The sequence below is a fragment of the Opisthocomus hoazin genome, chromosome 3 (genome assembly GCF_030867145.1).
Source record: "Opisthocomus hoazin isolate bOpiHoa1 chromosome 3, bOpiHoa1.hap1, whole genome shotgun sequence".
NCBI lineage: Eukaryota > Metazoa > Chordata > Aves > Opisthocomiformes > Opisthocomidae > Opisthocomus > Opisthocomus hoazin.
The window spans coordinates 95,034,796-95,050,827 of record NC_134416.1 but is presented as its reverse complement, the minus strand read 5'-3'; the positions used below and the strand labels follow the sequence as shown (position 1 = coordinate 95,050,827).

General features: G+C 39.4%; 1 protein-coding gene across 9 annotated transcripts in view; it reads left to right on the top strand.

The window, feature by feature from the left end:
* Positions 1–16,032, top strand: part of CTNND2 (catenin delta 2) — a 694,166-nt gene that overhangs the window by 595,548 nt on the left and 82,586 nt on the right. For all 9 annotated transcript variants that reach the window (XM_075417107.1, XM_075417104.1, XM_075417100.1 and 6 more), the window contains 2 exons: positions 764–949; positions 11,772–11,945. In XM_075417107.1, the coding sequence (XP_075273222.1) occupies positions 764–949; positions 11,772–11,945 (360 nt within the window). The remainder of the gene's footprint in view (positions 1–763; positions 950–11,771; positions 11,946–16,032) is intronic.

Genomic DNA, 16,032 nt, shown 5'->3' with positions numbered 1-16,032 from the left:
CTGAACTTCTTTTAGACTTGCAGAAATCATGTTGAATTATCAGTGAATTTTCCTCCACTGGGTCTCACTCCATTTCTGGATTCCTGCCAGCACCTTCTACAGCAGGCACAACCCATTAGGTGGAGAAGTGGATGAAAGGGTAAGGCTGCCCACAAGGTATCTGCAGACTGGCTGGAAGCAGTTAGAGCAGCAAGACTCTGAGATTTCTAGTCTGACTTCTGGGACTCGAGAAACATCATCTCTTCATGCTACAAGTACTTGTGAAATGGAACTTGGATCCCATTTTTCTGGTAATTTACGTAGAATTGATGCCAGAAAAAGGTTATTTCTAGTTAAAAAAAAAAAAAAAAACAAACAATCAAAAAACCAAACCCACAATCTATTGCCATTTGCTATTTATAGCATTTTCTGTTCACTGAGATGGGAGTTTGCTGACGCTGTGTGTTTTCAGGTTCTCTGGATCACTTTTTATCTCGGCTTCTGTTTCACATGGGGCTCCAGCATGAAATTCAGAATGACGGTAAAAAAACTCATGGAAAAATATTGTCCAGACTACTGATTTCTTTCCATAAAAATTTCTAAATCTCTTAAGTTATGATTACCTGGGGAGCACTCAGAAATGAGCAGAGAAGAATTGTGCTGGGAAAATGTGTGTGCAAAGGTCGATGATATTTCTTCTGCTTTGTATACAGAGTGGGTAAGGGAAGGATTTTAACTTTTTTCTGGTTTTGTTTTCTGTATTTTCTTTTGTCACACTTTTCAGACCGTTGAAAACTGTGTGTGCATTTTGAGGAACCTCTCATACAGGCTAGCTGCAGAAACATCTCAGGGACAGCAGATGGGAACAGATGAACTTGATGGATTACTCTGTGGTGATGCCAATGGAAAAGACACAGAGAGTTCGGGGTGCTGGGGAAAGAAGAAGAAGAAAAAGAAATCACAAGATCAGGTAATGAAACTTACCTGAAGCTGCGTTGCGAGTGGTTGAACTGCCTATCATTTAAAATATAAGTAATTAATACACTGTATTAGAAATAAAGTGCATGATGCATAATACACGGAACTGTTTCCTTTGTTAATTAGCTGAGAGCTTAAAGCAGAGTATGACTCTGGAGTAACAAAAGGAAATGTTTACTTGAGAAAGTTGCACATGACATGGTGGTACCTGGAAACTTAGTCAGGGGTGGGCTGTGAATGCCATAAATGCTGTAAACTGCTCAGTCTATTAATAAAGGAAGCCAATTATAATAAAAAGTGTAAGTCTTAACACTCAGATGTAATCTGCATATACTTTACACTGTACTTCCACACAGCTACCTGTGTGTAGAGAGGCCATGATGCAAGCTAACATCAGGCTTATATTTCTGTACTTACTTGCTTCAAAGTTAGTCTTGTACTCTGCCTCCACATGTTGAGAGAAAACTGTACAGGACTGAATCAAGCAAGATGAGTGAATGTTTAAAAAGCATGCATATTTTGATACATCTGATGTTATTACCAAGCAAAGATTGAGAAGTACAGTCTTGATAGTTTCCTCAAGTTATTTGAGGTGCTGCGGATTTTGCTTTAGGTGGCAAAGTGTATTTATCTCCTTGTTTTCCCATTAACAACTTAAAATTTGGGGAATGCTGACAATGATATTACTGAGAAAGACATTGTATCAGTACATACACTAAATAGCAATGAGAATGGCTACTGATTTATGAACTTTTTCAAATGACCTGTGCTGGCAGCGGGTAGTTCTCCGTCTTTTCCTAGACTTAGTCTTTTCCACTGCCATTTATTTCTGTTTCACATTGTTCAAAGAAAAAACCCGAGTAAGCCGTTAGGCACACAGGCTATGTGAATAAATTATGTAAACCAGTACTGAAAATATTTCTGAGTTCATAAAGACAAATTGTTTTATGTGGGAAAGTTACAGGAACATTAACAAGCTTAGATTCAGGTACTGAAAAATGCACTCATGACTAGTAAGACTTTAATTTCACCTACTCTTCTAGTTAAATATTGCGGTCATAAGGTAACTTGAATTTATTATGGCCTCTGGTTGGGATTTCTGTATTCAGCTACAGTGAGATGAAGAGTGACAAAGCAAACTACTTTTACCCCCTAAAGCAGTGATCATCCCTGTTCCTGAATTAACAGTTCCCACACACTACACTTACGGTTATTCAAAGTGCAGGAACAAAAATAGCATGTCTGGATATGAACAGGTCATACTGCAACTCGCCTTTCTCCTTTGATGTTCTGTTTACCAACACACGCATGCACACACACAATATATAAAGTCTTTTTAAACTCTTCTTTTTGTATTCCTTATGTGATTTCTGGATCTCACGTTCGTTCTTTTAACTCTGTACCACTGACTGTTTCATTGTTCCTGTCAGACTTCTCTGTACTTTAAAGGTTCTCTATAAAAGATCTTTCTCCTCCTCCAGGCCAAAGAACTAATCTCTTTTGGCTCATTTCCTTTACAATGTATGTGCTGCTGCCGGCTCTTGGATAGCTTTTGTCTGTTTTTATGAGCATTCATTATCGGCATGCAGTATGGTAAAGGTCTCTTCAGATTTGCTTGTGTTTGTCTAGCAGAAGGGGTTAATATCTTTCTCAAAATCCAAAGAAAAATAAAACTATGCACATACTTTCAGGTTTGTGTTCACTAGGCTTTTCTGTTCCAAGGAAATAAATCTGCTCTTTCTAGAACTAATTTTATGGTGCAAAGGACCATTTTGCCTTACAACCATTAAAAATATTTTTCTAATGATTTTTCTTCTTTCATCTCTTTCCGTTTAAATCTGGACAACCTACCCCATCTTGCATTACACCAGTGCTCACCTGTGGCTATTATTCAATTCGTGAGTTTAAGGGAGGGAGCTTTGTGAGCCTTCTGCAGAGCGCGTTATTCTCACTACATAATCCTTGGCTGTTGTTGACCGTAGCAAACATTTTAAAATATGTTATCAAGTTAACTTGGATGCTACTAAAAACAAATGTGTCTGAGGTCTATCGGCAGCATCACCATGCCAGAAACAGCTCTCCCAAGTTACTCTCAGAACAGAAAAACAGAAGAATGCTTTTCATGCAACTGTGCCTTTATATTAATGGCACAGAGCTTGACCCCGAACTCAAACTGGGATAAGGGTGAAGGCAATTTTTTTCATTTATTTTGCAAAAATGAGCCCACAGCTGTATTCAGTTGGCCTCCTTTCTGGGAACCACCCCGTCCAATCATGAAAATAGAAAAGATGTTCTTTCTGCTTCTTTGGCTCTGTCATTGTCTTGAAGTTTTTCAGGACCCCGGTACATTCATTCCTACTGAAAAGTTGGACTAACTGGAAACGCAGATCATTTTCTTCTTCTGGACTGTGTCACAATCAGGAATATTCTGTTTACTGTTTCTGTGTTCGTCAAGAGAAATCACTATTCTTGGGTGTTTTGCTGGGGTGGATTTCTTCCAGTCAAGAATCTCTAGCAACGGGATCATCTTATGTTCCTCAGGTTAGTCAGAGTTCACCCCGTCTCAACTAAGCTTGTCAACACTTTCTGCAGCTTACAGGAGAAAGTTGTCACGTGTCCTTTCATCATGCATTGTCTCCCTGTGTGCTGGCTGCTGCCCTGTGTACTGCACGTGTACATATTCTTTCACAGTAATCTCATCATTTTTCTGCAGGACTTTTACATTTTTCCAGGCAATGCCTTTCATAATCTCTTTTCAGTTGCAGTGCTTAAACTGTTAGCTGCTGCTCATTCTGTCCCTCAGAACAGATCTCGTGCTCTCCTCAGGATGCTATTTTTACAGTGCTCATTCCTTTAAGTGCCTCAGCAGGGAAGCTTTTATGCTCTGAAATATGTTATAATATAGTTCTGAAGATCACGCTCATGATGGACAGTGTTTTACATGTAAATAACTAAAGCATACTTATGGAATCTTCATAAGATTTACAGGTACGATTTACAACATCTGAAACATTGAAACCACTGCACAGCACTGTGGATTTGGAACCTGTGGAAGGAAACCTCAAAGAAACGGAAGACGAGAAAGATATAAAATATCTATACTCAAGTGCCCAGTGAAGAGATGGCATTGACCTTTAGGCTGCTTTTAATAGGTCATTCATGCTAGATAATACAAACCTTGAAGGAAAAGTCCTTCATAAACATAAAAACAAATCTTTCTTTGGGCTCGTTACTATTCTCACTTACAGATACACAAAGTGGAGTTCAGCCCAGTATCAAAACTCCAATCATTTACCTGTGTGATTCCTTTCATACTTGAGAGTTTTGCCTTTCCTGTCAGGCGAAGCGCAGGGCACAGACACATCTCTAAGAGTTGTGACACCTCAGTTGAGGGGAGTAGTTTCCAGTTCTGCAGCCTGCTACATTTTATGTCCCCAGAAAATATGTGTTGTGGGTATAGGTATTGTTCTTTTTTTGGCAGTACATGAGGTTCGCATATAATAAAATTAACTGTCTCAGTCTTCCTCAGAAGATAAAGTTTACAAAACAGTGTGGTAAAAAATACTCAGATATTAGTGAATGCAATTGTGATGTTTTGCTTTTACAGTATGCTTCTTCAGTCCTTCGCTTAGTTTCTCAAAGCCATTTATGGGATGGTCTTTAATTTTTGAATAAAACTATTCAACTTATCTAAAAGCTATTAGTAGCAATTGGGCAATAATACCAGATGTCTCATTTTAGACAGTGGATGTGGATGAAGTTGCAGTTTTCTATGCTTGAAAAAAAAAAATCCCATACGCAGCTATGGAGTTTGTTTCTTAAACCAGAAAACAGGAGGAATCTTCTGTGACATTAAAGCCACTTTCTCATCAGTTTTCTCTGTAAAGAAAGTAGAAGTTAACTTCTTTGTTTTATGACTTAGGAAAAAATTATGTCTATTTCTCTAGGTTGTATTTCAGCTGTAGTCGCAGGTAAGTTACTTGATGAGAACAACAGAACTGAGTGGTAATACCAAATGTGGTTTTATTTGACTGGCCTTTCAAGAACAAATTGGAATATACTGTTCATTAATGACATCAGTTGCCTATACCAATGGCAACTTCTCTACATCTTGAAATCAAATAAGAGGTGTTTCTTTGTTCCGCTCATAGTAAAGTCTAATGTCACCTTTCAAATGACTTTAATTAAGGATTTCCCCTAGGATCACAGGAAACAAGCATTGTGCTCATTTCAGAATAAAGGTGGGTGGCGTTGAAAGAGCCCACAGTCCTACCTCCTTAAAGGAGCTCAGACAGGTTCCTGTGCTTTGTCATGCAAGTTTAATGCCGGAAGAGACCCAAACCTTCTAAAGATTTGTGATAAAAGCCAGGTATAGCATTGGTATTTTCTATGGAAAAAAGAAAGTAAAGCTTCTGTAAAGGCTTTGGGAGAAATAAGTGAGACTCACCTGAGTTCATTTCTGTCTCAGACTCCAAGGACTGTAATTAACTGTCGTCACCGTTGTTTGTTATATTCTCTCTGCTGCTTACCTGTGATCAGCTGTTACTGAGCCCTCACCTCACAAGCCTCTCCAGCTGTAGAGGCCTTCATCTCCAACTAGGACGTTATAGACATCGACCTCTCTGCCTTGTATCATGTCACTCTTCAGATGGAAACTAATTTTTCCACCACTGAAAATTTTGTCGCTGCCGTTGGTATGCTCATTGCTGCCAACAGGTTTATTCTTTGAACTGTATGACAAATGAGGATTACGACAAAAAGCAGTTAGAGAAAATAAGATGTATTGTCCAATTTCAGTAAAAGAGCCAGGGAGATGTCATTAATCCTTATTTTATTTCTTGTTATGCAGCCTATTATGTGCACATGTTGCCCTATTTCATTTCTTTTCCTTTCTCTGCTAAGAAGAAACAGGCTGACTTCTTGGCTTCATGCTCCTCTTGAGTTCACCATCTGTGATCATTCTTGTCAACCCAGAATCTAGCCCAAAATCTGATTTTTGATTGGAAGTGACACTTTTGAAATGAGCCTGACCTTCTCTTTCACCTTCTGTCAGGAGCCTTAAGGTATAACAGCAACATTTCAAGTGATATATCATTACGAATTGACTGGCGCAGCTCTTTAGCATGCTTGCTAAATGGGCTGTAAAGTCTTCTATCCAGGTGAAATAGCATGTTTAAGGCAATAATGTTTCAAAAAGAATAAAAAATAAAGCTGTCAGATATGCCTTTTCATGTGGTGAGACTACTATTTTACCAAGTATATTTCAATACTCTACTGAGCCATTCCAAATAAGCACAGAAAAAGAGAAATGGCAGCAGCTCCTGGCTTTAGCTAATAATCTAAACTGAAATTAGGGATGCAAGGCTATGTTGCCAGTATGTTCTGCTCAGGAAGGATATTATTTCCACTTGTTGCTTCCTTGTCTTGCACCAAGGTGGTTATGTCAAGTGTTGATTAGCAAGAAATCAACTATCTTGAGCAGCTCCTTACAGAGCTTCTTAGCAACCGTTTCTAAATTCTTTTTTGCCTGCACAGACACTTCGCTCACATACCCTGGGAATCTCTAGTAATGTGTATGACCAGGTTGTTTTCAAAGTCAAAACTACAGGGCTATTAAATATAATTTGTATTTGTCAATTTGTGGAATATAGTGCAAAGCCCATTAGCTTCAGCTTCCCGTGGAGAGGAGAGGGGTGAGAAGAAGGTGGTGTAGTGAGATGCCAAAGATTGTTGTCCCTGGATGGAACTCCATTCTGTTTTATTTGGGAGAGATCTGGTTTTAAGCAAAGACAAAATGCACAAATCTAATTAAATTATTTTTTGTACCTAAGTGTAATAATATAAAAAAGTTGAAGAAAGGCATGGACAGTTATTTTAAGACTGTAGTATATAATCTGAAGTAGAATTTAGATTTATTCATATCTCAGATTGAGAATAAAGATTCAAAACATTGGGATGTTTTGAAAGCATTCCAAACACCTCTCCCAGGATTGAATATCTTGTTGCATCAAATTGGGGAGGTTACCGTTATTTATGCAATAAACTGTATCAAAAAGTTGCACAGTTTTGTTGGGACTGCACGTTGCTGGACCACAGCAGCTCTGCCGTCTCCCACCCTAGTGCTGTAGTCTCTGTGTCAGTAGACACCTTCATTTATATTCCCCACCTTTCTTTAGGCCTAATCTGAAATTTGACTTGATTTAAATAGTGGCATTCCTGCCTCATTTTTATCAGCTATGTGGATTTCCATCACCCCTGAAAAGAAGCTCTGTGATTTTGATGACTTTTTTAACTTCGGATTTCTGCTCTGGACATGCCTAGGGACAGCTGGCATAGACTGCCACAGCCACTAAGATGTGCAGGGTGAGAAATCATTGCCCTCTTAGGGGGCCTGTTAGTTTATAAGTCTTTGGCATTGCAAAAATGCTTTTGGTGAGCACGGTTTAATTGCTGATATAAATTTTGTCACTGCTGCCACAAAGAGCACAGCTACAGCATTATCAGACTGTTTTAAATGTCTAGGATCATTGGAGAGAGGTGAAGATGGCTTTAGTCATTGCTGGGTTTTGTTTGAGTTTTTTTCCTAGATTTTCTTTTTCTAGTGGTCGCATTTTGCACAGGCTGTGGGAGAGGAAAATGCTCAAATTTAATAAAGGAAGATAAAACACTGTTCTTTTGTTATCACAGGAAAACCTGTCATCATGTGATAGTCCTTAACAACGAACCCCACCAACATGAGGTTGTTAGTACAAAAAACAAAACATGGAGAGCGCATTTCACTTACTGAGTTAAAGCCTTCCCTGGTATTCAGTACGATTGCACTGTAAACATGGATTTGCTTTCATTAAAATCAGAAAGAAGGTGGTAGATGATATGTCGTGGTAGATGATATGTTGTTTTCCATGGGGGAGCATCTCGATGAATGATCTTTCTTTCCTCTCAGAGTTGCTTAGTAGTGTGAAAACTTTGTAAACTTTGTTAGAATACTCTTACTCTCAAAAGTCTGTTGGTTAAAGATCTTTGTATTTGGCTTTTTATTCTTCTTGACTTTCGTCCTTTCTTTGCACCAGTTTCAGGAAATGAGAGATTTGTATCTCGCCCACGTAACAAACAGTTTGTCAGCTTCAGCCACAATAAATGTGGGTAATTTCAGCTGAGGGAGGGAAGCTGGAAGGAATATTTGTTTATGACTTTTTTTTCCTCCTTAGCATAAGCTAGGAAGAGTAATTGCATGCAGTTGTCCTCTTTTTCAGAGGCTCCTAATACATCCACAGCCTATCTCAAATAGACCTTACTGATCATTCCTGATGGTCTGCAACAATACAGTAACTGTTCTGGTAATTCACTGGGGAGAGTTGTTTAGCACACTGCCTCGGTTCATTAATATTGAGCAATGTGAACTACAAAGCAACTTCTGCCATGCCTTAGCCACCGTTGGAGAAAATGGATTGCAGTATTGTTTGGGGGAAAATATTTTTTTCTGCTGAGGCAATTGATGTCTGTATTTATGAAATACAAACTAAATGGGTGAAGATCATGAAAATATCCTTTGCAACAGCTTCTCTTCTGGCCTGAGTCAGTCCTGCATGCCCTGCAACAGCTGGGCAATACAGCTGCAGGCACTGGTCTCAGCTACGCGGAAGATGCCGGAAGCCATCACGCCATTCTGTGAAGGGTTACCTGAGATCACCCATGCAGGAGCAGAGAGGAGCTGAAACATGGAGGCAGGCAGTGCATGATAGATAGGTCATGGTTGCTGGCTACAGAAGCGTCTTTTCTGTCACCGTTTCTCGCACAACCTTGAATGGGCTACCATAGGCACGGCATATGTGTTAAGCGTGGTTGGCAGTGACAGCCTCCCTGTGCATGCCACTCAGATGCTCTGGGCCCACACACCACGCCTGAAGAATAGTGCAGGACATTATCCAGTGTCACTGGATTTACTGCACCTTCACTACACATGTAGGCGTGGTACCAAAGACTTCCATCACCTTTACAAGGACCCTGAGGCATCACAGTGTCTTGAGAAAAGCGGCTTTCCCCACGGTTGGTGATAAATTAATACAATCATGTGCTAAAAGTGAGCAGCAAGAAGGGCAGGGAAATGCAGTAATTTGTCTCACGGTTTTTTTAAAATGTTTTCTCATTACTGGGAAGAACAGCAAAACCACGTTAAATATTAATTTATCTGCAGGTGTCATTCCTAGTGCTTTGTAAGTGCCAGCACAGCATGAACAAATATGCAGGTCTATTTATATCAGGTGATTTTCAGCAGTCTTTGGGATTGTAAAAACCTGAGTTTAAAACTAAGTTATGTCCCCACACATGCACAAAAAATTTATTTGATCAGTCTGATACATTTGATACATTTTATTTACTTTGTCCCTGAAATAATGTAGTAAGTACCGTGTTCAAACAATGTTCGGCTGCATAATGTGTCCATAATTCGTGCAAATTGGAATGAGATGGATGAAGACCTGAAGTTGTGCCCTTGGACATCACAAGTCGTTCATTAGTGGACTTACGAAGGTACAAAGCCCAAATCTGGTGTGAGGTCAAATTTAACCTGTAAGATATGTTTCTCCTTCGTTTCCCAAAAAATTATGACAGCGCAAGTGATAAATTCAGAGAGTTAAAATAAGAAGCAGGTTTTAATGTATTTTTTATGAGCTGAAAAGAAGTCATTTCTGGCAAGGATGGTGATTTATATGGAGAAAAAAGGAGAACTGAGTCACGAGCAGTGAAATCAACCTATTAGTTTAAAGACAGAAATGTATTAAAAAATTCAAAGGCACAGCTCCATAATAGTGTCCTTTCAAGGGACTGTTTCTCTGGAACACAATTTTCCTGTAGTTTTACAGCCACCACTGGATATAGCTGTGCCAGTGCTTTTAAGCTATGTTAAAAAGGCTGCGAGGGGACCTAATATACTTACAAATATCTGAAGGGTGGGTGTCAGGAGGATGGGACCAAGCTCGTTTCAGTGGTGCCCAGTGACAGGACAAGGGGCAATGGGCACAAACTGAAGCAGAGGAAGTTCCGTCTGAACATGAGGAAGAACTTCTTCCCTCTGAGGGTGACGGAGCCCTGGAACAGGCTGCCCAGGGAGGTTGTGGAGTCTCCTTCTCTGGAGATATTCAAGACCCGCCTGGACAAGGTCCTGTGCAGCCTGCTGTAGGTGACCCTGCTTCGGCAGTGGGGTTGGACTAGATGACCCACAGAGGTCCCTTCCAAGCCCGAACATTCTGTGATTCTGTAACTTTTGTCCAGTGCAGTGCGTTTCATATCTGAGCAGCTTTCTAGTATTCAGTAACTGCTCATGTGTGTTAAGTGGTCCCACTAGCTTTCCACTTTGGTGTTTGTTCTGCTTTAATTTAGAAATAAATAGTGGTTTGCATTCTCAATGGTAGTATTCTAGCAAAACCTTGCTAAAACTGATGTTAGTTGTTATTAGATAAGACTTGATTGATTGTCCCTTAAACTATAAGTGGATTTTTAAAGTTAACTTAGATAAAATGATGATTGATGCTTCCTGAAAATGAGATATTCTAGCTCTTACCCAGTGCAAGTATTGTTGTGTTGTTTGACTCGTAACTACTTCAATTAACTATTACAGATCTAAGCAAGGAATTAATTTGGCTTGTGCTATCTTTGTATGTCTAGTAGATGTTTAATGTTAGGATGCACTTTTTTATCTACATAATTGCGGTAAGCTCTAACCTAAGGCATTAAAAGGTTTACTTTGTATCGTATCGTGCAATCCGGACGTGTCAGAGGTGTTAGAAAAGAGATTGTATTACAAAGTCGAGGCTTGTTCCTGACAGTGATATTAAGGCTATGAATTTTCTAAATCCCTTTATCTTTACAAAGCAAAACAAAACATACATTACATATATAGATAGAAATCACATTTAAAATTGCATTAGAAGTGCACTCCACATCTTACTTTTGTTTAAAAGCAAAATAAAATCCTTACATTTCCTTCCTTTAAGATGTTTCATGCTTAGGTGCAAGTATTGTGCGTTCCACTGGAGAGGTGAATTGCTGTTCTCGTAGAACAAAGTTTCTCTTCCTGGTAAGAGTGTGTTTTGTGCAATAACCTGCTCGTTGTCCAGGTGTTGATATCACCCATTTTGGATATCGGAGTAGGGCTGTTTTCGTGGCAAAACTCTGTCTGTGATGAGAGGAAGAGTCTGTTTTGTGAGAGAAGGTTCTATGGATGACATCGGAGTCTCGGACTGTGTGGCTGGTGGGCTGTACAGCCGAATGCCTCCAGCGCTCACACAGTGAGAAGCCAGAAGAAGTTGTGCAGTGGAGGAAGACTTGTCGTGCTCGGGCGTCTCAAGGGATGGAGGGCTTGTGGCCTTGAATGCTTTAGTTTTCCATAGTAGTGTTTCATGGCCATGGTATTTCTCTCATGAGAAGAGAGAGAACGTGGAGAACTGAGCAGGACATGAAAAAGGGAAATCTCTTCTTCCCATGCAAGTTCTAGATTTGCCTCTTAAGATAATGTGCACATTCACTGGGCTTCTGTTCCCACCCAAAAAAAAAATAAATGCAGTGAAAAGTGTGTGTGTTGTGTCAGCTAGCTAAAACACTGTGATTTCTGCCAATGCTATAGCTGTGCTATAAGGAATGTTGAGGAAGAAATTTGGGTTCTCTGTGAAAAATTACAGGATATGCTAAAATTGACAACAGCTGCTTGCAGGCAGATGCCTTCACGCATGCACACATAGATGTTACTGCTTCAGCTGAAGCAGCTCTGAAGTATTTCACTGTTCCTTGCTGACAATCTGATTTGTACTTTCCAACAGTGGGATGGCGTAGGACCTCTCCCAGACTGTGCAGAACCACCCAAAGGAATCCAGATGCTGTGGCACCCTTCAATAGTCAAACCCTACCTCACACTTCTTTCTGAGTGCTCGAATCCAGACACGCTGGAGGGGGCAGCAGGGGCACTGCAGAACTTGGCTGCTGGGAGTTGGAAGGTAGGAGTGTTAACCCAATACCTATTTCTTTTTCAGTTCCAAAAGACCCCTACAGATGACAGCAAGTTGGCAATACAAATATGTCTGGATGCTCCTGGTAGTGGAATAACCTTCTGTTTCCACAGAACTATCTACAGTCGAATCTGAGATAGTATTTGAAGTCCTCTGAACTGATACAGCTAGTCGTACCTTAGAACTCAGTGTACAGCAGTGAAAATCACATTGGTCAAGTCAAGTATGAAAAATTGCCACTAAAAACCAATATCCAAATGAGGAGAAGCAGCTTCTTTATGAATGTGGGTGACAGCCATGAAAAAGGAGCCAAAAATATCACCAGTGACAATCAAATGAAACCATATTGTTTTGTCACTGCAGAAGCTGGTTGACATTCTGTCTCTTAAGAGAAACCGGGCAAGAACAGAGCAAGATACAAATGCTGTGACACCAACACAAGTGATGTTACCATCTACTTTTTTAGAAAAATTAAAATACATGGACAATATGATTTACTATGTACAATGAGCAAGGACGTGCGCAATCAAGGCACTCTATCCAGCTAATCCTATTTTTCAATTTTATTCAAAAGATCTGTTTTTCTTTCTTGTATTATTTGCAGTGAATTGAGAAAAAAGTTTAAGAACTCATTTATTATATTTTGACAATACTTCTAAATTTAGAACAATCTGTAAAAATCAAGATAACAGTTGGGCCTGGTTTGCTTTTTAGGGCAATTCCTTCATTGCTTTCCTGATGGTAAACTGCTTTGATTGGATTAAAATACTAACTATCTAATCCTATTGTATAAATATAATGCATTGATTTGAAGTTAGCTCTTGGTGGAAGTTTTTCCCCTTTACTTTGAAAACACGCATGTGTGGGGAAATGCAATTGTCAAAGTTAGGTCTCAGTGTCCTGTTTGGTTTTAAGCAGTTGGGCATTCACATGTGATACGTAAATACCAATTTAATTAGGCATTCATTTTAAAATGTTAGCCTTGAGGCTAATAAATTGCGCTTTTTGCCCATAAACTTTTACTGGAAGTTGAGTTGGCACGTTCGGTAGATCTTCAGAGGCATGTGATTTTTTTTGAGCGCTGTGTTCTGCCAAACTTAAAAAGTGCCTTTGAGTATTGCATTCAGTGGCATATGAAATTAGTAAGGAAGTATCTGTCCAGTGATTTTTGTCTTATGAAGGGCCTGAAAATGATTATACTTTTATTATTCTCATATTGTAGACCACATCCGATTGTGTAATCCTGGCACAGAAACATGATAAATGTGTTTTATCCATCTGGGAATGGATGTAGCCCTGATCCAAATGAGAGAACAATGCGTGCATATTTGCCAGGACTAACAGGAGTGCGAACATCCAAGTGGTGCCCCTTCTCCTGGTTCTAATAAATCTGTATACCTGTCATCCTTTAGCTGGCAGAAGTGCACAGGGAGAGGAAGGAAGACTGCGCACAGCTCTTTGGTGCATGCCGGGTTCGAAAAACTGATCTGAACTTTAATACTATCTATGCTATATACGATGGGAGGAGCTCAGATGTTCTTGTGTTGCTCTATTTTTCTAAAGATTCACCAATTCCATTACAAGTGATGTGCAGACATGGAATGAATATCCTTAATTTCACATGTCATACTAGCCTTTTTTTGTGAGGGGAATAATCCTCTTTGGGGATTACATAAGCATTGATGTTTCCACCTTTTGACCTCTCTTTTCCACCGCTGCAGTCTTCTGGATATAAAATGACTGAAATAGAAGATACAAAACTTAAAAGAAGAGGTAATTCCTAAGGGAGATTTTCATTTATTTTACTTCCTCCAAGAAACTGTAATTGTATAATAAATGAGAAAAGAGGTTTGTTTTTTTTTTTAACTTAACATATTTCAAGAAGAACTTTATGATGGACTGAAAGAGAGAAAAGGCACAAACTGCATTAAAATAAATAATGGTGCTGTTAATATTAACAGCAATAGTAATTGTGGAGTTTTTTTTCCAGTTAGCATCATTTTATTGCCAGAAGATTCCCAGAATATATGAGGCAGCCAGTGCACCAGGGATGCTCACACACTTGCGAAAACACAGTCTCCTCTGGAAAAATATACAGTGCAGTTGATTACCTGCATAGTTCTTTCCTAGCTGTCTCACCCTTTTGGTTCCTCCGGTGTAAACCTGTTTAATCCTCTTCGGTGACTGAGAGGTAACACTTTTAACCCAGGCAGTGCTTAACCAATGCCGTTATGAATGGAAAGTAAGCAGATAAAAGGAAGCTTGAATAATTTTAAAAAATAAAAAATTGTCTAGAGGATTTAGATAAATGTCTGCCACTAGAATTAACAGATGATATGTGTCTGAATCCTCTAGACCGCTTTCAAAAATTTCAAACACAAAAAGAAAGCAGCAGCACGTAGCTTGAAGGATTAATAGCTGAGAGAGGCTGAAAGTTTTCATTATTTCAGAGAAAATAGTTTCTCATTGATAACATACACATAAAATCAACACATGCACATAATAAATCTTAATCTGTAGGACATTTTTAGCACTGTTTTAGTTGCAGAGGTTCCTTCTAAAGCCAAATACTAACAACAAAGAAAAAAGTGACATACTTATATTTGCATGTAATTTTTCTATGTCAAGATAAAATACTTCGGACCAAAGTCTTGCCATGTGTTACCCATCTGCAAAGTAAACTTGGTTTTTTTACAACTTAATACAATGTTTGGTCTGTGGCAATTATTATGAGAACCAAGACAATAACAAGTCAAAAAAGGAGCATATTGGTGACAAATACATCAACAAGTCCGAATGAAAGCTTACCAATAAGCAGGATACTGATCTGAGGTATGAGGAAGGGTATTTTCAACGCAAAAATTTAGCCTGGGATAGATCATGTCCTTGGATCTTGACTTTGATGTATATGCTCATTCTGAAGAAGAGATTGACAGCTTGGATACAAAGCAGAGCTCATTTTGGAAGAGGCTGTTTCAGGCACATATGGAAGGTCATTCATCTCGCTTTTCTGCACCAAGACATCGTTGTATAGGGAGAACACTGGTATTGGAATCTGAAGAAGGCAAACCCTTTCCTTTCATGGAAAAACACATCTGTATCCTAACAGATCTCTTTTTTGTTCATGTACTTATTTGATGCATCTATGCATAATATGAATGGCCCTTCTGGAATAATATGTGTGGAGATGTCCAAATATGTATGTTTTGGGGGGGGATTTGACAGATAAGAATTTTCCACATCACTTCCAGGATACCGCGTTGTATAAGGTCTGACTGCTGCTGTGCGCGGTGGCCTGAGATACTGGCAGTTGGTGGCTGCGTGTCCCCTTCCTGATGGGCCTGATGGCCACCAGCAGTGTGCACTCCAAGGACACATGTGACCTGACAGCCCACCAGTCAGGCTGTCGGTGCTCTGCGTGCACGCTCCTACTCACTTCTGCAGAACTCAGCTAATGCCTGGGACTAGGTGGGTTTCTGTTGGAGGGGAGTCATTGCTTCCCAAAATATTTTCCCCCATCAAATCATAGCCAGCGTAATTTCACTGTATCCTAAAATTCCTGCAAGCAGAAGGAGTGACACAAAAACGATGGCCATTGGTTCTGGGTTTGCTTTCTTTCATTGCCACTCTGAGATATATTTTTTTTCCAAAAGGAGGCTTTTTCTAATTATACTTAGTATGAACTTCTATTTTAAAACTGCTTAGTAATATGAAATAAAAATCTAGGCAAATGCATTCCTCATCAAGCTTAGCTGGAGTTTTCCCCGAGCAAACAAGGCTTGAGAGATGCCTTTGGAAGCAGTGGGCAGCTTTTGCTTCCTGTAAGGTACCTACTTGCATTGGGAGCTCTGTGAGTTTTCTTTGCCACTTACTTCGGGTTTTGCGAAGTTTGTGTACAAATGCACAAATGAAAATAGGAGGTTTGCTGACTCACTCAGCTGTATTCTGAAGACACTTGTCTGCTTCTTAAGAATTCTCTCGCTGTAACACTTCAAACCTGAAGTCCTTTCTGCCACCTCATGTCATTATTTATTTTAATACCTTGGATTAAAAAGGTATAAAATTACAAGATTCA